We start from the raw sequence: 20,990 nt of genomic DNA, 5'->3' as shown, positions 1-20,990 counted from the left end.
TTTGAGCCAGACAGCCTTTTCTCTTTGTACTCCTAACACACTGCCCCTGAGAACAGAGCTGGTAAAATAAACATGTCCATAGGCCTGCTCTGCTCCACAAAGATACCTTAACAGGACAGAGAATGGATGACAACCACTGCATCCACTAAGAAGTGGCTTTTCTGGACAGCTAATATTTGTTCCCAGGAAGTCCCTCAGAGGATTCTGGCTGAGTCAGCAAGATTTCCTTCAGGAGCTTCCATTGCAACGAGACCCTTCTTCACCCCCTCCAGTGCAGGCTATGGCTTAATAGCCACAATCTGGCCCTTTATATGCATTACAAAAGTCTATATTCACACTCAAGTCTCTCCTTATTTGCTATGAAAGAACTAAGCAGCTTGAGAAAAGGACTGCTGTTCTGTTTAATCCTTCCAATGAAATAGATTTGGGGGGGGGGGGTGAGGGGCAAAGCCTGTAAAAATGTACATGTCTTATCAAGGAAAGCCTATGCTTATGACAGGTTTCTTATGGAAAAAAATACTTCTCCTGTACTTTGCCATCATACAGTGTTCATAGGAGAGCAAAACAACATATTGAAAATATTCATCATGATTACAGATGATTTAAAATCTTGAAGACCAAATATACAGCACCAATAAGAAACTCCTACAGCAATATTCTTAATGAATTACTCGGTCTCAGGATCACACCAGTCAAATAATACTAAAGGTATACATGTATATTTAGATATTCATATTAGGAAAATCAAAGGAAGAAACAGGTTGACTGCACTCAGTGATTACACTTTTTGCTGTGAATTGTTGATCTCTGTCTTGATTTACCTATACAAAAGAGATTTCTTGGACTCACATGAGCTCCAGGTAGGAAGAGAACAACTGAGAACTACCACACAGATTTGAAAAGTTAATTTAGCTTTGAAACACAAGAGGCAAATTCTTTTTAATATTAATAAAGTGACAAGACTTCACAAGTATCATCTTCATGTTTTATACTCCTAGCAAGCAGAATAACAGTTGGATTCCAAGAGTGTATACAGAGACAAAAGCTTAGGTTGCAGTGCTTGAATATGCATGTAAGTATCTACAAACAAAGCAGCCAGGCCATCTCCTCTTGCCACTATAATTCTGAATACTGTGATATTGTTATCTCAGGTTAACAGAAAAGTGTCTAAAATTTTCAGAAGACAGTGTGGAAATCTGCTTGCAGACTTCTGACTGCAAGTTGGGACATGACTATCAGCTTGATGCTATTCAACCAAGAAGGTGGCAGCATTCTTTATCACACAAAAAATTAACAAGTTTTTCACAATGCAAATCTTGTTAAAATCTGAACATTTCTTCAGGAATGTGTCAGCTCTTCAACTCCTTTGAACTGGCACTGTGATTAAACTCAGAAAACAGGTGGCAGCTTGCTGAGAACTAGTGCCACTCTTGAAGAAAAGACATATGACAAAGACAGCTGAGCTAAAAGTGGCCAGTGTTGCTAGCTATACCGACCTGTCAGGTAATGCTTGTAGTACCGTTGGCATCAAAACTCCAGAAATTGCTTTGTACAGAATTGAATCACAAACTCCCACTATATTAACTACAGTTGAAGAACCCAATACAGGCAGCATATGAGGAGGCATCCCTTGCCAAAAGTGCAGAAGAAAACTTTGAACCTGCAATCATGAGAAGAAACAGGGATATTTAAATTAAAATAATCAAAGGTCACAAATACTGTTCTCTTTAAATGATCCTGCTTACATAGCATTTGTTTCAGCCCCAGAGCTTGACTGATGGTGTATAACAGAGGTGATGCATATTCCTTAACCAGACAGGCTTATACTGTGACACAGCACTCAAGGGGATAATCAACCAAAGGGCAAGGAGACAATCTGAGTTGGTGACGGGGTGTCTTTGTGTTACTACGGTAGAGAGACCCATGGTAACCACCGTATTTTTACCTTCCATCAGTGGCTGGTGAGTGTTACTCTTTGGCTTCCACATGTCAAGCCTTTTTCTCCCTCTTTGCTCTGTGTCCCTGTACACAAAGGAATGCAATCTAGGGCTTGGTGTAGGGAGGGAGAGAAGGATAGTACATGGCTTACAGGGGTCAATATACCATTTTCTCTCTTCATTTCAGAAAGAAACACTACACTATTGGACTTCTTTATGAAGGAAAGACGAGAAAGAATGGAAAAAGACAAAAAAAAAGAGAGGAGATTTCAGATGCAGCAAAGTATACCTCTACAAAAATTTCATATAAGAAACAAAGGTGTTGCTCAGTGAACGATATAATCAATTCTACAGGAGTCAGAGCACCAGCATTCATAAGCAATAAACTTTTGCACACAATCTGTACTGAAATAAGTAACCACATCAAGTACAGTAAAAAATACTTGCCATTTACAAAGTGTTGCTGCTCAGCCCCTTCCCCATCATTGATCCTGACAAACAAATTGCTTAACAAAGTATAACATCGTGCTCTCAAGAAAGTATTCTGAGACTCATCCAGCAGAATTTCCTGAATGTATGTCATATGTTGCTCTCACATGGAAACATCTAGACTGAGTACAATTATTGACAGAAGCCTCATCTTTGAGCTGCGAGATTGTGAAAATTAAATTGTGAGAGGAAGTAGGAAATTCTTGCCATTGTTTAGAAGACATAATCAGAATACCTGTTTCCTTGTATTTTTTTCCAGGACCTGGATGTCACTTTTGAATCAGGCTCTCAGCATCTCTATAGTCAGACTTGTTTTCCTGGACGAGGGGCCTTGACTACACATAGTGTAAAACTGCTTGCATTCCAGTAACATTTTATTTTTCAGCTCTAATCATAGAGCTGCTCACATGGACTGCCAGAAAACCCTCAGATTCAGTCACATATGCGACAGGTATAAACTTCTGCATCTCTGATGCATGGTGTCAACTGCTGAGCAGTGTGCGTAATGTGAGCTGCACTGCAGTACAACTGAGCAGTTGGAGTCTTGAGCTTTTTGGGATATCCGGGAGACTGTAGGCCCCCACCACCCTGTGCTATTGTTAACAGACCAGCAGAGACCACCATTTTGGCTGTGGCACCCGTCCTGGGTTTGCGCTGAACGCTCAGATAAGTTCCTTGAAGCAGAGCTCGGTCCCAGCTCCAAGCTTAGAAAAATGGTGGTGGACACACTTCTTGAGTTAGAAGAACTGGATTTTCCAACGTCTTGTAAGGGAATATTGCTACCTTTATTCTGCTGGACAATGCAGACACAAAAATGTTCCCATTGCTTTCATTCCTCCAATTCACACAGGGTTTTAAGTGACATTTAACACAGCTGGCCATGTGTTATATACTCAAGTATAGCTACTGTTCATTGTTCATGAAAAGTATCAGCCACCACAAAACCATAAGTTTGAAACATCACATTCAAAATAAGCTCTCAGATCCGTTAATACTTTATGTATCATTAAAGTACAACTGTAGTTTCTGACCATACCTCATCAAAATTTGCTCTTATTACAGTGTCTAGTATTCTCTGACAGTGAGTTCTATACATCATAATAAAGGTAGAAACCTGAAAAAGAATGAGGGAGACACACAAAAGATCATTCTACTTTAAGAAAACCACATTTAAAGCTATCAGAATATAGAGCACACAAAAGTAAGTTTTTTCTTATCTTATCTATGCACAATTGGAAAAATAATGAAGTTGGTTAGAGTCTAGTAAGATTAGTTAGATTAGCTTTAAGATGAGTTTTCCTCTTAAAAGTAAATTCTCCCTTTGAATTCGTGGATTTTTTTCTATGTCAATGGGGATTCTTCAAATGTAAGAGGAGCAAAAAGCCTCAGTGAGATCAAAGACGAGAATGTGGCCCTAATTAGGACATAAAGAACTATAAAACCCTATTCTTTTGTCCACTTTACATTGATACTACACGTGTGAATAGCATCAGAAAACTAGTAAGCTCAGCCAAGAGCAGCTAGAACACTTTTGTCATACATGCAGATAGGATTCTCTTAGTTTCTGGTCTAGAAGGGTAAGAAGTGCACTAAGTCCCTCTCTGCCCAAGAAAGCATCAGAACTGTTTTTCAGTTTACCATCAAATGTGTTCACAGATTAAAGAGCTACAATGTATTTAAAAACAGTTACCTTCAAACTTCAGCTGTTCTATGTGTTGTAACTTTAAATAAGAGTGTGCATGAGCTTTAGAAATATGGTGCAGCTGATAGCAACAGTTGCCTGTTTTAAGGGAAGACATTTCTTCCTATTATATGAAGTAATTAAGTCCCCCATAAATAAAGTCAAAGCACTATTAAACTTACTCTAATTTAAAGTCTTTATAATTTAGACAAAGCTTTCATCCAGAGCAAGGAAAAAAACCCCAGAACCCAAGACAAGTTGAGAAAAGATTTCCAAAGTGTTACCTTCTCCTCTGGCAGACTGGCTGGCAGATTTAGATCTTTGACATTTGGAAACTCTGGCAGTAATGTTCCCAGTTTGGATCGTGGTGAATACGCCACTGTCTGTTTGGTTACTTCTTTTTTTCCTGTTTCGTTGACCCAGGCTGCTCCTTTTTTAGAATACATCACATCATAATACTGGGAGTTTTCTTTCACTGCAATTCCATAATAATGGTACCTGATACACAGAAATGTATATTTTATAAATCATATTGCTTGATTTATTTTTTCAAAGGTATGATGGTAAGAGAAATTGATAATAATAATGATTTCTACAGCAAAAAAGACTGTGCAGTACTTCATGTGTTATTAACAAGCGTTAATTCAGTAGCAGAACATCGAGTAATATATTGGGCTTCCAGTTTTCATTCCTTCTGGTAAAACTAGCTCTCTTCATAATTAGTAAAACTGATTCTGTCACAGGGCAGCAAAATAATGGACTCATATTTTTTTTTCCTTCTTATAAAAAAAAAAAAAAGCTTCTTAAAGCTACTTGTTGGCAGAGCTCTGCTCTGCAGCTGCTCCTTTAGTTTAGCAATAAGCAGAGGTATAGACCCTCTGGACTGGCCCTTCTCTTGTTACTTCAGCTCCCTGATTCTCTGACTGATGAGGGCTGGTTTGATCCCTGAAAATCCTGAGTCTTTATTGCAAATGAGTTGATCAGAAATGCTTTAGAAATTGAAAACACTTCAATGAAAAGAGAAAAGGAAAAGGCTTATGCTGGAATGCAATGAACAGTAGGAAATGTACAGTTCAAAATAATTTTACTTCAATATTTAGCATCATAACTGGGCTTAGATCAGCAAGAGTGCTACACAATGCTAGACCTCAGTAGGAATTACACAGTTTGGCTGTGCTATTAAAATGGATCAGTGGTCTTATGTCTTCTGTTTATGCTACAACTTCGCTTTATTACAGGTGTTAACGAAAGCACTGGTTATCCAACCTTACTACTAACCTTACTTACTTCAAAGCAGCAAAGGTAATCTTATTTCTTCCATAATTTGCTATTTTTCTTTCAGTTTCTGACCTGTAGGTACCACCAACCCACTAGCTAAATTTTTAATGGTTACAAAAGGTATCACAAGATTATATTCCACATACTTTGACACACTCTACTTTCCTAGAGGGAATTTTCAGCAATCTTCCAGTTCTCTACTTACAGCCTATTAAAAGCATATCACATCATGATGAGTCTTCAGGATCACACTGTGGTGGGAGAAGTTATCATCTCAGGATGTTTGTTGTACTCCCCAGACAGCTACTGATTTCAGAGTGCTACCAGTAAATCTGTTCACTTGAATGAATCCAGGTTTGCTTTAGGCAAAATCTGCTGTTTTTACAAAGGTCATCAATTAAATCAGTGAAAGAGTAGCATTTAAGTGATAGGAGTTCAAACTAACTCAGGTGACATTTTTTTGTTTTTTCACTCTCAGTCATTCACTCACAGATCACTTCATGTCATAATCTCCATCAGAAAATGGCTGCAAAGAGCTGGACGCCCTAGTCTTCTTCACCAACACAGATGAGTCAAGAGGAGGTCTAGGGAGCTGTAGTAAACTTCCAGTGTGTGGTTTTCTTACCATGCCCACTGAGGATGTTCCACATTGTTGATCAAATAACCCAAGTGAGATTTATTAAAATATCAAGCTGACATGGTATAATGTCAATACTTTAGAAAGTCAAACTATCAGCTCCAAATCTGTCCATCACGGCCACGGCCAATATGTGTATTCCACATCAGAAACCAGTCTCCAAATTGGTCCTTACCTGTTACAGATAGTTAATGGTATGTTTGTGCTAACACTGGGGTTATCACACCAGCTGTAGAAGTTTGGCTTTTTAGCTTGAATAGTAACAACTCCAGCTTGCAGTTCAAGTCCCTAGTTTGGTCTCTAGCAACTGTCATATGTGCATATGTGCAAAGCCATAAAGCTCACACGCATCCTGTGCAGTGCACTTGGAGTTGGGGAACTAGAAAGGAAATGCTACACGGAGCTAGCACCAAAAATTGCTGAGGGAACGGAGGAAAAAGGGGAAAAGATCACAGCAAGTAGGACTGAAAAAGTTCCAGATGTGCTAACAGGTTTGTATGATTTAAACAGGGGTCAGTCTCATTCAAATTTCCTCTTATATCATTTTAGGGGAAAAAAAAGAATGAAGGCTTGGAAAATGTAGTAGAATTCACTGTGCATTATTTAATTTCTGGTATATTGTACTTGGCAGTCAACTACATAGAAAAGTTTTTCAGGTAGTCTCAAAATCATATAGACAGCAATAGCTAAATTAACTCCAAAGTTTTTCCAGATAGCTTCTTCCTTCAGTAATTTTACTACCCCGAAGGGCAAAAACTCACTGGTGCAGTTACAAAGATTCTTTTCCAAGCACTTTTCCATATTTCTATTAGAAAAAGACCCCAACTTAATTCAATAAACATGAATTGAAAGTTTGATCTGTAGAAGAACAATATGCAGACAACACAATCATTTTTGTGGTAAATGGTAGAATGCTATTTACTCTTGTGAAGCCAGCCTCTGCAGTACTCCTTCAAATAAAGAAGTAAAATTTCTTTCACACCACGTAATTTCTATCAGTTTAACTAACCTCTTGTATACATAATTGAAGAGTTTCAAACTACAGTACAGAAAGAAATTGGCTTTTGTGTAGCTGCCTGCTCAAGGCTCACCTGTGGTGGAACTGTTTGTAAGCTCAGTGCGATAGAGAACAGCTGCATGCTCACAGCAATAAACCCAGCTGCAAAAAAGAGAAAGCCTCACAACTGATGACCAAGAGCATAGCATCATTGCAGCTCTGAACTTTTTAATGTTACAAGTCAGCCCTGCTATAAAAAGATTGGAGGCAGAACAGTGTGAAGTCAGATAATCTTAACCACGTCTAAGGCTGAACTTCCTTTGGCAAGTAGAAAGGAAACAGAATGAAAAATTATACTGTCAACAATCGGTCAGCACAGCTGGCAGTAAAGGGACCGAAGTGTTAATGCCTAAAGTCATTTCTTTACGTAACACTTAGCTGGAATGCAGTCAGATGTTTCTGACAATAAAACCAGAGCTCAGTTACAGCTTTGTTGGGTCTAGTAAGGAGTATATTTATTGTAAAGAAGTACAGTGTACACACACAGTATGTGTGCTTCATTGGATCAAGTGAGAATGACTCCTCTGTATGCTATAACGCTTGGGGTGTTAACCACTAGGCAAGATGTAGGCATCCTCTTTGGAGCAGAAGAACTTATTGTGAAATTTGAGTGACTATGGTCTCCTTCACAGATGTAAGCAGGGATTCTCAGGAGCCAAGGATTTTGCAGAACACAGGTATTCCTTATTTGCTAGACAAGAAGAAAAAACTCTGCAAAGGTGGAATGAGATGAGTAACATGGCACGAAAGCCCCTCTGAAGGCAGGCAGATTAGTGGGGAAATCTTATTGAGAGTAGAGAGAGACAAGACAAATCTGCTCCAGTCAGCAGATCAAGAGCATCTTACCCCTCTGAGAACTGTGGGAGGAATTTAGTTTGAAAATACAGCAGTGGTCATTCTTTTCATTAAACAGGAAGACAAATAAAGTGATAGTCAATATGAGAGTGATTTGATAGCTAACAGTGGGTACTGTCATATGAATGCTTCTATAAAGCAACTTGTTCATGCTTTCATTTAATCTTTATGAACTTATGAACTATCACACTTTCCAAATATGCTGTTAGACTAACCCATAATTAGAACCTGAGAGATTTCTCGTAGGTTTGTTATGAGTGATGTTACAGGAACTCTGAATTTGCATTTGGGAAGAGAAGTAAAATCTTCAATTAGTTACTTAAATATGACTGCTCTAGAAAAAGAAAGCTTAGTTATAAAAATTAGGGGAATCTCAAGGTGGAGGAGAGAACATCTGGTCCCATCAAAGAGATACTGCTTGACATTAATGACTTGTTAGAAGACTGCAGTTAAATTTTAATGGCATTTGCTTTAGCATGTTCATTTCTTTTTTTTCCCTTAAAGAGTGGGTCATTCTAGCTTTAGTATGTAAGCTCAATTCTTATGGCTTATTTGTTTCTCAACATTTCACAACATTGTGTTTCTCAGCTTTGTTTTGAACAAGAAACTTTACCAGCAAATTTTTGCAAATACCTTATCCCAGGTTTTCATGTCCCCCTCTGTAGTTTTCCACCTGTGATATAAAGAGACCCCTCTTTGGCTACCCTGTGGGATTCTGTGAAAGCTGATCAAGAAAACCAGATATAGATTTTTTTTTTTTTCTTTTTTTTAGGTGGCTTATGTTTACCAGGAAAGATATAGAGCTCCACTGGAAAAAAATCAGAGTCTAGAAGCAGAAAAGTAGTTTAAAAAACACTATATTCTCTTTATAAATAGAATCACATCTTGTCAACAACTGGGAAAAGTCAAATACCCCAGGAAGTGCATTCTTCTTTCTGAATCAATTTCTCACTCTGGAATTAGGATGAATTGTTTTCAGGAGGTAAGATCTTTTGAGTAAGGCAATAAACTCAGTCCTGGATCATCTAAAGAAATTTTATATTTCAATTACAGGAAAAATAGTGGTTAAATCCAGATTTATGGACTGTTTCAGTTTAGGACAATGCATTTTCCTACCTAAATTCCAGACATCATTCTGCCACTTGTCCTCTGAACTAAAACGTGTTAACCAGCTATTATTTCCCTGCCTCCAATAGTAGCTCCATAACTCCTGGATGTGAATGGCCCTTACATTGTGTAAAGGGAGTCAATATGAAAAACATTACGGGGATAACATGGAAAATATTGCTGATAAAATCAGTAAAAGACCTCTATTAGTCTATCTTTGCAGGATCACCATTGAATCAATAAGACAATGTAAAAGACTACAACAAAACCTTCATCAAATTTGGGTTTGAAGTCCCCAACTAGACTTGATTTTTTACTATCCTATTCAGTAAAGCCCAAGCCAGCTAGGGCTCTGTGTAAGATGATAACGCTATTCACCGCTTACTTTGACTGGCCTCTTGTTCCAAGTCGTCTTGTTGTTAGTTGTGGAAACTGTTGCCTTATTATCTGCAAATAAACAGAACTGATATTAGGGAAAAAAAAGTACATTTACTAATAATTTAATATAGATTTTTAAACAGAAAAACTGTAGGAGAAATCAGCAATAAAGCTTTGGGGGTTTTCCGTTACTGAAAGAGAGGAAAGAGACTTTAAAATTCAGTATCAATCCATTACCTATCATTAACTTAAATAAGTTTTTTAAGAAGTTACTGGAGTAGAGTACATTTCCTTAAAAATCAAAGATCAGTTCTGCCTCTAAACTAAGGGAGATTGTACTTAGAATTGGCTACTATTTATTTATGTCAGTTTGAAAAATCAACAAACTCCATTTTGCTGCAAATAGAGGAAACTCCTTTTGAGTTTTGGAGGTCACAGTTCTTTGAAGACCCTCACAGCCTGCCATTAAACACTCCTTCTTCTAAAAGATGATTCCCTGAAAAGATTTTGGTATTTGACAGGGGCACTACTTCAACCAGGGAAGACTCACTGTTGCATTTGTAAAGATATCTTGTAATCAATTTATCCTCTATGGCACACAAGTGCATCTCAGAAACAGCAGGATGTCATCAAGAATCCAGTAACTCTAGTACATCAACAGAGATTAAAAAAACATTGCTACTGTAAAAAAGGATTTTTTTAGTGTCACATGCTTTTAAAGAAATGATTCATGAGCACAGATTGTGCCTTTGGTAACCAAAGCCTCTGTCAAACAGGCTAGTCCTGATGAAAAAGCTCTGCAGTAGTTGCTGGAAAAGCACCACTCAGAACCTTACAGGATTGAATCTGATTCTCAGTGTGGTCCGCAGTAGTAGGAAAACTCTCTGGCAGTACTGTCATGCAAGAAAGACTGCATTAAGCCTTGAGGACTCACTTGCAAGAGGAATTTCTCCTTTTTTAAATTTATACAAAATTTTGTGGGTTTATTATATAAATTGCTAAAAAGCTTCCTCTTGGGGAGGACAATAACTAATTTTAAAGGGAAACAGGCACACAGATGGATTACAACTGCTCAACTAGAAGAAAAAGTCAATTAAAATTGATTAAATAATACAGAATGTTTTTTCTCTATTAGCCATTTTGCCACCATGATAAATATTTAATCCTGATTGATGACTGAAAGCTCTGGAACATGTATTTAGCTCAAAAGGTACTATATAAATAAAGAGATTACAATGTCACATTTTTTACCATTTCTTGGGTAATATTTTAATTTTTTAACAAATGTACAATCATCTTCCCTTTGCATCATATAAAAAATTGACCTGTGGTAGTTTCCAAGAGCTTTGCACAATGAGGCTGATGTAAAAAACGCAGCATAGACTCCGAGTCGCTAGGTTGTTCAGCTTTAATTTCTGGAGCAAAACTTCAGCAAACAGTAAAACACTTTTGTGGAGCTGTGAAAGTTCAGCCTAGCTGTTTGATAAATGAGCAGACAGGCAAGCAGCCCTTCTTTCTCTTTTTTTGTATGGATTCAATGAAGCCTGCCTAAAGAACACCACATGCTGTTCCAGCTACTGATCTAACATTCCGCAACATCTCAGCCTTCCAAATTCCCTTTAATTACACATTAATCCCACCCCTCTCTCTTTCATTTTCTGCAGACAGGGTTGGGGGCTCCACAAGGCTGTGGGAAAAAAGGCAGTGCTGAAGAACTACTTTCTGAGGATGGTTTATTTTGGGCTAGGGGATTTTTTCTAGTTTTACTTCTCTCTCTTTTATTTTTTTTGAGGGCATTTGTCATTCAGAAAATACCATTCCTCTCCAAAAGTTAATTTTACAACAGTAGACTCAGAAGTAAATCTTAACATTAGAGATACTGTAACTTTTTTTCTCTTTTTTCTTTTGGAGCAACGTGAACCTCTATTACTTTCAACTGTTTCTGGTAGTGATGAAGTGTTACAATGCACACTGTAAATGCTACTTTATGAACCATATGCCGTGGGAGTTCCTGGGATTTAAATAAATCAGCCAATTTATACATACCAAGGCAGAGGTGATCAGGAAAAGAGAATAGAGCAGTTGATCAGAAAATTCCTTTTTAGTTTGTTTCTTTTTAAATCCAGCACATTTTAAACATTGGGATATGCCTTTCAGAATATATTTGTAAAGCATAAATAACTTAAAATATTCTTTACCAATAGTTAAAAAAAGAGAATAATCTATCAAACCTTTAAAAAAAAAAAGGTCTGGAGTTTTTGGTCTAATGTTGCATATGTAAAATACGTATAATATGGCGTTCATATACATGAGCATGGGTATTAATGTTTGCATTTGGAATAAAACAAGTCAAGTACTAAATGAACTAGCTGCTCATATAAATGTTTATATTCAGCTACATTTGTGTGAATTCCTGTACAAAGATGTTGCCAATGGCAGTTAAATTTCCCTGAAAGGGAGAGGAAGCCAGAACAGGCAGGACAAAGTGGAGTTCACCGTGTGCTGAAATCAATGGAAAAAGCAGAGTGTCCAAAATGTTGATTTTTAAATCGTAATTTCAGTGTGAAAAGTCACCCCATAAAATACATCATCATTGTGTTTCGTGTTTATTAACTTTTAAAGATCTGGAGAGAAAATGAATTAATTTTACAGGTGGGTGGGGAGGGAAAGGGATTCACAATTGTCTGTGAAAATTCAGGTTTGGGTTTGAAACCCAAGTTGGATCATTTTCCTTTCATCACTGCAGTGGGGTTGCATAAGCAAATGAATCAAGACCAGACCACGCAGTTTGAGCTGCTTTCTGAATGAAACCCAGTGCCCGTTCTCACAGCAGCGCTGGCTTCTCAACAGAAGCAGTGGTAAAAAGATCTCATGGGTGGTATCCAAGGGAATTTTGGAGTGAACGGGGTCTTTTATCGTTGCCCTTCAATGGAACTGAAATTTCATCTCATACTTCTCCAAAGCGACCACAAATCCAGCTGTTCTCCCCATCCTCTGTGAGCTACTCAAGAAGTGATATTGTCTTCTGCTTATAGAAGATATTTTATGCCTTTCTTAATTAATAATATTAAAACAATATTAAAAACTGCCTTATCTTTTCACAAGTCCATAGTCCTTTTGGTGATTGCCTACTACATTCATGAGGGCCAAATAGAAGTCATCCTACAACGTAGAATTTGACTGCTTTTCAGAGGACTAGTATCTTTAGGTCAGCATTTGTTTAACCCTTTTGCAGACAATCCTGATATATGGTTTTAGGAATGTCTGTGGCAGGTAGAACATAAGGGGACCTGTAACCTCTCCACTCAACACGTGGGACATCCAAAATGAATTCAGGGGGGAAAAGTCATCTCATATCATTCTCTCACACTGAGATTACAATGCTGGTAGTACAACATTCAAGAGATAATGCACAAGTCTTGGACCTAACAGTATTTTGATCCCATTTCAGCTTTTTGAACCTAGTGGAGGGTTCTGAATAAACTTGAACTAAATATTTAGTTACTTATATTTTGTGTCGTTCTTGACCCAATACAATAAAAATTAAATGAGTTACTCAATCATCCATGCAAAACATAGGAAGCTTTGTGAGCAACAACAGGGAAAATGCATTTCCTCTCTGAAGATCTGTATTGTAGTCTGTACTGCAAGAGCTGTTCTGCTGTCCACAAATGGCTACAAAGGTGCATTCCTTTGTCCTGATTACTGCCAGCTGTAATTTTTGTCCCTCCCTCTCTCCTCATATCTCCAGCCCTGTGACATTCCAACCCTAGCAGAGCCAGTCCCAGCTTTAAAATGAGAAATATATTGTCTATTCTGCCTTCATCCCAGCACTGTGACACATCACTCCCCATTGCATTCTCTATCAAAATGTTGACTTTATATTTCCCAATTCTTTCATCGAAATTATTCTATTATATGCCAAAACAAATCACGGAAAAAAACACACCTCAAATCATCTTATAAAACACCTTATGCACTTTTCTTCATGCAAACAAACAAGGATGGAAGAAACTAGAGATGTCTGGAAACTTCTGAAATAATATTTTCCTCCTTCTCTGTGTCAAAATATTAAATTTTGCTCTGGGGACAATAGGCAGATGACTTTTAAAAGTCTTTTCCCTGGAATAATTAAAATTGCTACTTTTCAAAAGGCATGTTAATTTTGTTAGTGCATCTGATCTAGAGGGATGTTATTCTTCATGACTCTTGTTCCTTTCTGTTTGAAATCATTCTAGCCATGCTTCTAGAACTTCACAGACTAATAAAATCAAACTAAGTTTCAATTCAGCATTTGCAGTCTGACAGAATGAGAAATGGATTCAGGCTCCAGGCTACGTATCTCTGGGAGGTTCTAGAGAGATTCTAAATACAATGGAATAAATTCTCTTTTCTCTGATAACAATTCTTCACAGCAGGGCCTGCCTCTATTAATTTCAACTCAAGTTTCAAATTCCATATCTAGAAAGCATACTTTTCTTTTACAAAGTCAGGTACAGAAGATCTGTGTTTATTTACCAAATAAACAAATAATCTTATTGTAGTGTTTCAATCTTTAACTTCTTTGTCGTGGCAGAAGGAAAGAAATCAGTGATGCCAGGTACTATACTCCCACATAGCTTTTCTTATCCTAACTGCTGTGAAACAGAAACAACACTGATACCCTCAATCTTATATGATGAGTGGAGGATTTTTAAGCTTATTCATCTTTGGTTTTGTACTGTTCCAGCTGGATCATCCTGGGGTTTCCCCATCTGTTTCAGTGCTTTTGAGAATCCTGCCCTGAGACAATCTGTTATTATTAACGCCTGTGTTAACAGGCACCTTTTGGCTCAAAGATGTCTTGAAGCTGGCTTAACACCATGTTACCTTGAGGAAAAGGTCAAGAAAGTTTTGCCCCAAGAAAGATCCACTGTGACTGTCTCTATACCCCCTTGCACGGCCTAGGAGAGAAGGCTGTATTGTACGTGTTCGGTATTCTTGGCCTCAGATCTTTTGTCTGTTTAGGTTCAAGAATCTTCTCATTTCTCACACCATTTTGTGGAGCAGGGAATGGTCTAGCTGTAGGATAAGATCTTGTTTCTAGCACAGATACACCTCAACTGATACTGCAAAGAAAGTCATTAAAGCCTGCTGGCACTTTCTCTAATGCCTGTGCCCAATTCTCCCTGCTATGGAGATAAGACTCCATGAGGAACTCCAACTGAACTGGGCCTTTTAGTGAAGTATGTGAGACCTCTCCTCAAATTCATCTGTATACAACAAGATCCTACTTAAGCAGCTCCACTGTCCAGATGGAACTCAGCCTAAGGAATCATCGAACAGATTACTGCATCCCAACAAAGCTGTAACCATCGAATACTCTAACGCAGATGCTTAGCTGAGCTGCAGCCGCTTTCGGTGCTGACTTGATGAAGCCAAGCAAATCTAAAACCCTGTACAACTCCCTTTGCTCTGTACTGGTGCCAGCACACTTACTACCATCACCCAGCATATCTGTGGGAAAAGGCTGGGTGCCAGGATCCCTGCACTCTGGCAGACCCTCTGCTGTAAGAACAGCCTCTGGGACGTGTTGACAAAGCATGAGGTAAAAGTAGCCCAGAGGCTGCTTTACTTCATGCTGAAGACCTAGCTAGAAGCCAGATGCTTGATGTGGCAAAGCCAGTGAAAATCCCTTTGCTAGAAGACAAATCTTTGGGAAAGGAAAAGTCAATCCAAAGAAACTGAGGGGTCCTTGCTGGTTTTCTTACTCTCCAATCTCAGGGAGAAAACAGCATTAGTCAGCAACCTCCAATATTACAAGGAATCAGTGAAATAGAGCCAAGGCAGCAAAGACCTTTCCAACTACACTGAAGAATTCCCCACACTGGCAAGACCACTTGCTTTTGCAGTACTTTTGTTAGTATGGCTTCCTCAGAAGATTCTGAGTTGGGAAGAAAAGTCATGCTGATATTAACCGTCCTTCAGTCAGGAACTTTAGCTGTTCAAAAGCTGTTCAGTGCTCAGATAGTGCTGACAGACTGACACTATCCTTTGGTGCAATAACAGAAATCATACCCTCAGCTTTAGAGTGATTTTCCCCTAGTTCTATTTTTCTTTTCTAGATTGACTAGGAAAAAAGCCTTATAAAAAAATTGTTCCATATGTTATTCAGAATAAAGTAAGTACCCTTTTAGTCTCTCAGAGGAGAGAACTAAGAGTAAATTTGGCTTTGCTGTAACCAGTTCATATTGAACAAATTGGAGCAAATTGAGAGCAAAGGGAATAAAGTACATCTTCAGGAGAAATATCTCCTTATGCACAGTAGACAATTTCCAGATGTGTGCATTTTGACATAAAGACAAATCAAAATACAATCACTTCACAATGTCACTATCAAAGGAGTTTCAATAAGGCTACTTGTCTATCCTTTTTAAACATTAAATTTGTAGACTATGATAGCATGAAACTGTAAATCCTATTTATGCTAATCATTCTTGGAGGAGAAGTTCTGCTGGCAAAACTTCTGGGCATAGAGACAGTACATAGCGATAAAAGAGAACTCTGGCTGGTACAGCTTGTACCTCCTGAGAGCAAAGCAAACTATTGGGGGAAAAACCACTTTTCTGCTGGTGTAACTCTGACTCAGCCCATTTTTTTTTAAATAGGAAGGAAATAGTGATCAAAAATCTAAAAGATCTCTTTCTGAACCAGTATTATAAATTTACTGTGGACTTTATCCTTTTTTATTTAGTGAAATAAATTTATTGGAATCTAATTTTCACTTACAGCAAAGTCAATCAGGAAGCAGCAAAGAGGCTCGAAAATTTGTGTGAGCATGCATCCATGTTAAACAACTTTATGTTTCCAGAATGATATAAAAGGATTTTAGGCTGGGGGAGAACCATCTTGCAGAGTATCATCAGCCTTTGTTTTCCTTTTCAAATCTTAATTTATTATTGCTTGTCAAAACACGTGGCAAGAAAACACCACAAGAAAAAAAAAAAGAGGGGGGTGGGGGGAAGAAGAAAAACAAAGAGGAAAGTATTTAACCTCCAGGGGGCATATGGGAGTTGCAAGAGGAACACTTCACGAGGATGCAAAAGAGGTTGCACCACGAGGAATTAAGTGTTCTACACGAGAGAGTTGACAGGATCCAGGAGGTGGCTTAGCACTGCACAGTACATTTAAAGCAGAGAGCTGAGCACATGAAGGGTAGAGGAAGCAGGTGCAGAGGAAGATCACATCTTCAAAGGGTTTGATTAGGAAAATAAGGTTCATAAAAGGAGTCACAAAAGAAACAAGAACAAAAATCAGCATTGGAAGTAAAAGCAAAAGAGATCAAAGACCTGCCAATCCAGCCAAACAGTTGTGTGACATGCTAGAGCTAGGAAAGAACCAACAAGCCTAACAGTACCCATCCATACACAATAGCTACCGAGGGGCTTAGAAATGCTCAAAACTGCTTTTTCTTTAATTAAATGAAGGCCCCATTTCAGAATGATTTATCTTTTGCAACCAAACCCAGTGACAATAATGAATCAGAGCCTTCAAGTATCATAATTCCCAGCTCTATTAATTATTGCTGTCACTTGATGTTAACACATTTCTCACAAAAAAGAGAAAACCAAACCCCAACCCATAGACTTGCTCAGCCCTCCTTGCTGCAGGCAGCAGCAGAACCTCCAGCTGGAAACACTTTAAAGTGCTCTTGAAGCCCAGAGCACCAGACATTTGCAGCACAGGGCTGAAAGATACAAGGCTGGCAGCATCAACAGGGCTTTCACTCCTTCTGCCTGAAGACTAACTCTCATACACATTTTATTGTTAATAACTCAGCAAAACACTTGCTCTTCCTCACTGTACCCCCCTGTCTTCTCACTGGTTGCATGGAACAGTTTCATTCTGCTTTGCTTTGAGGTGAAACTGTGATTCCATTGAATACAGTATGGCTTGCTGCCTATAGTAAGAGCAGAAGTTTATCACGGGAGTCTCCACTTGATGCAGAGCTGTAATCAGCAGATACAGAGTGCTCCCCAGTCACTGTTCAGTTCAAGTGTATGGGTAAAAGAGTGCTTGGTTCTGTATTCTGCAGGCAGAAAAAGTTCTGTAATAACTGACTAGGTAGCATAGCTATTAGCAGATTGACAAATGGTAGTATAGACAAACCTGCCTGTAATTTTCACATATTCATTAGGTGAGTAAAGCCCTAAAATCTTGGCTGACATAGTAAAGCTACAGTTCCTTTTGTCATATGATAATATATCACTTTAATAAACATATTAATATGTTCCTTATTTTATATACATTTTAAGTGGCTCTGGAGCATAGGTTGCTTTTTTTTAAGGTGTTTATTTACACAGTAATTCTGTTCTTTCCTCTTCTTGTTACTTTTGTTGCTAGTAGCCTGGTTTCTATATGACTTATTACTGCTAATCTGTCCACCTCCCAGACCAGTTTTTGTGTCACTAATCCATTACCAAATGCCTGAGGCGCAGTCCACATCCTAGACGTTTAACAGAAAACATTGGCTGGAGAGTGGGAAGAGTATCATGATGTTAATGCTGAGAAGAAGACAGGAAAGAAAGCTCAGGCCTTCTCTGAGACATTTGGCACTGCCAGACTGGACAACCACAAGTATGACTCAACCAGTTAACCCTTCTGCTGCTTTGATTCAGCTACCCCACATGCTGCTTCTTGCCCAGCTGTTGGCATGAGGGCAGGAGAGACAGACAAATGGACGTGAGGAAATCTAAAAATAGTGTACAAAGAAGGTGCAAGAAAACTAAAAGAAGCAAGACCTTGATGTGGTGAGATGGACCTGGAAATAACTGAATGTACTGCAAGGAAACATGGAGATTTATAAGATTTAGTAAGGCTGTGGATTTAGGGAATATAGGAGAAAGTAAGGAAACAAAATCCATTAGTTAGCTGAACGTAGAATCATAGAATAGTAGGGGTTGGAAGGGACCTTTAGAGATCATCCAGTCCAATCTCGCTGTTGAAGAAGGTTCACCTAGATCATATCACTCAGGAACACAGCCAGGCAGGTTTTGAAGACTTACAGAGAAGGAGACTCCACACCCTCCCTGGGCTGCCTGTGCCAGGGCTCCCTCACCTGAACAGTGAAATAGGTTTTTTCTTATGTTTAAATGGAACTTTTTGTGTTCCAGCTTCTTCCCTTTACCCTTTGTCCTGTCACTAGATACAACAGAAAAAAGGGATACCCCAGCCTACTGACATCCACTATTTAGATATTTGTAAATATTAATGAGATCCCCCCTCAGTCTCCTCTTCTCTGGACTAAACAGCCCCACTTCCAGCAGCCTTTCCTCATATGAAAAATGTTCCAATTTGATCATCTTGGTGGCCCTGCGCTGGACTCTCTCCAGAAGTTCTCTGTCCCTCTTGAGCTAGGGATCCCAGAACTGGACACAGGACTCCAGATGAGGCCTCACCAGGACAGAGTAGAGGGGGAGCAGAACCTCCCTTGACCTGCTGGCCACACTCTTCTTGATGCATCCCAGGATGCCATTGGCCTTCTTGGCCACGAGGGCACATTGCTGGCTCATAGTTAGTTTATTATCAACCAGGACTCCCAGGTCTCTCTCTGCAGAGCTGCTCTCCAGCAGGTCAATGTTGTACAGGTCAATGCTGTACTGGTGCATGGAGTTGTTCCTCCCAATGTGCAGGACTCCGCACTCGTCCTTGTTGAACCTCATGAGGTTCCTCTCTGCCCAACTCTCAGGCTGGTCGAGATCCTGCTGAATGGCAGCACAGCCTTCTGGGGCATCAGCCAGTCCTCCCAGTTTGATATCGTCAGTGAACTTGCTGAGGGTGTGCTCTGTTCAGGTCATTGATGAAGATATTGAACAAGACTGGCCCCAGAACCGATCCCTGTGGAACTCCACTGGCCACAGGCCTCCAACTCGACTCTGTGCCATTGATCACCACCCTCTGGGCTCTGTCATTCAGCCAGTTCTCGATACACCTCACCGTCCACTCATCCAAGCCACACTGCCTGAGCTTTCTGATGAAGATGTTATTGGAGATAGCATCAAAAGCCTTGCTGAAGTCAAGGTAGATGACATCTGCTGCTCTCTCTTCATCTAGCCAGCCAATTATGCTCTCACAGAGGCTATCAGGTTGGTCAAGCAGGATTTCCCCTTGGTAAATCCATGTTGACTCCACTGATACTCACCTTTTCCTTCACATGTTTAGGGACAACATTGAGGATGTTGATGTATGACATCAACACTATTTATTGAGACCTAACTGAGTATGTAACAATATATTAGGAAGTTACTTATTACAGATTGTTTTAGTGTGCAGAACTCCACGTCTCTTTCTAAAAACTACCAGAAAAAAGCTAAATATTTAACATTGCCCACAGAGCTAAAGTTCAAAGATGAATCATAAATTCGATGTGGTCTATTGAAAGGCAAACTTGTCTACAATTTCATAGAACAACTAACTCCTTTCTCTGGAGGAGATGACAGCTGCAGGGCTCTTGATGATTTCCAAAGACAAAGACATTTGGAGTCTTTCAGCAGCTAGATGCAGAATCCCTCAAATAGCATCTATTTCTCTGCACTGCCTCCAAGACATTTACGTAACATACGTTGCCAATACAGTATTTATATACCTGGTAACAACTCTGTTAGTTAAAACTCCAGACATGTACCTGTTCCTAAGGAAAAGCTGACTGCAAACTATCAACTCAATGAAGTGAGTGTCTGTCTTGAAGCTTTTCATGACTGTGTAGTACATTTTCTTATAATAGGTTGGAAAGAATCACTGGGGTCTGCTCCAGGTTTGACAGATGCAGAAGCTTGTTTCACTTCAATATTTGTGCCAGTGTTCTCTTAGGTTCCTGGACATGCCTGTGCAGAAGCTTCAATTCCCAGATCCAAAAATAGTCACTTGAAGTATTAGCTTGAGACAGTACTAGGATAATTCTGTGTGTCTTCCTCTCCACAATAAGGGAAAATAAATTTCATGCATCACTGCCTCAAAACTTTATTGCAATCAAGCGGAAAACACTTGAAAAATACATTGGAAAGCCATGATTTTTGAATGGAAGACACTATACTTGTCCTACTAGGTCAAGGTACTCCTATCAATGAACAGATGTGTATATGAGAACCAGGGGGGGAGGATGGAATAATATACAGTGTGAAAAGACTGCTGGATGCTGAAAATTGGTGAAGTCCCTGGTAAATTTATGTTCTGGTTAAAAGATTTCAGGATATTTACACCTTACAATTTACAGAAGCTTTTAGCAGAAGCAAAAGCAGCATTGCTAGCCTGCATGAAATCTATTTCCTGTTCTCACTATTCCTAAATTATGTGTTGCTGCTATACTTACCACTTAGTAGCAACAACATGTGCAATGAACAATTTCATTCATACTTTTGCAGTGTATTTAAACAGAAACCTAACACACAATGAACTGAACTCTGCAGATCTCTAAGTCATGACAGACATAGTAATGTTACAACATGGTACATTTTGTGTCCCTTGCTAAACTGCCTACGTAAAGATGCACTATAACAAAACACATCATTAAATACATTGCTCTCCTTCACCTAC

General features: G+C 39.0%; 1 protein-coding gene across 1 annotated transcript in view; it reads right to left on the bottom strand.

The window, feature by feature from the left end:
* Positions 1-20,990, bottom strand: part of RFX4 (regulatory factor X4) — a 78,822-nt gene that overhangs the window by 40,908 nt on the left and 16,924 nt on the right. Inside the window, exons 5-8 of the mRNA XM_062014171.1 lie at positions 9,427-9,488; positions 4,392-4,605; positions 3,463-3,540; positions 1,497-1,660 (exon numbers count right to left, since the gene is read on the bottom strand). Coding sequence (XP_061870155.1) covers positions 1,497-1,660; positions 3,463-3,540; positions 4,392-4,605; positions 9,427-9,488 — 518 coding nt within the window. The remainder of the gene's footprint in view (positions 1-1,496; positions 1,661-3,462; positions 3,541-4,391; positions 4,606-9,426; positions 9,489-20,990) is intronic.

The sequence above is a fragment of the Colius striatus genome, chromosome 1, assembly GCF_028858725.1.
Source record: "Colius striatus isolate bColStr4 chromosome 1, bColStr4.1.hap1, whole genome shotgun sequence".
Classification (NCBI taxonomy): Eukaryota; Metazoa; Chordata; class Aves; order Coliiformes; family Coliidae; genus Colius; species Colius striatus.
Note: the sequence above shows the minus strand (reverse complement) of the source record. Positions and strands in the feature narration are given on the sequence as shown.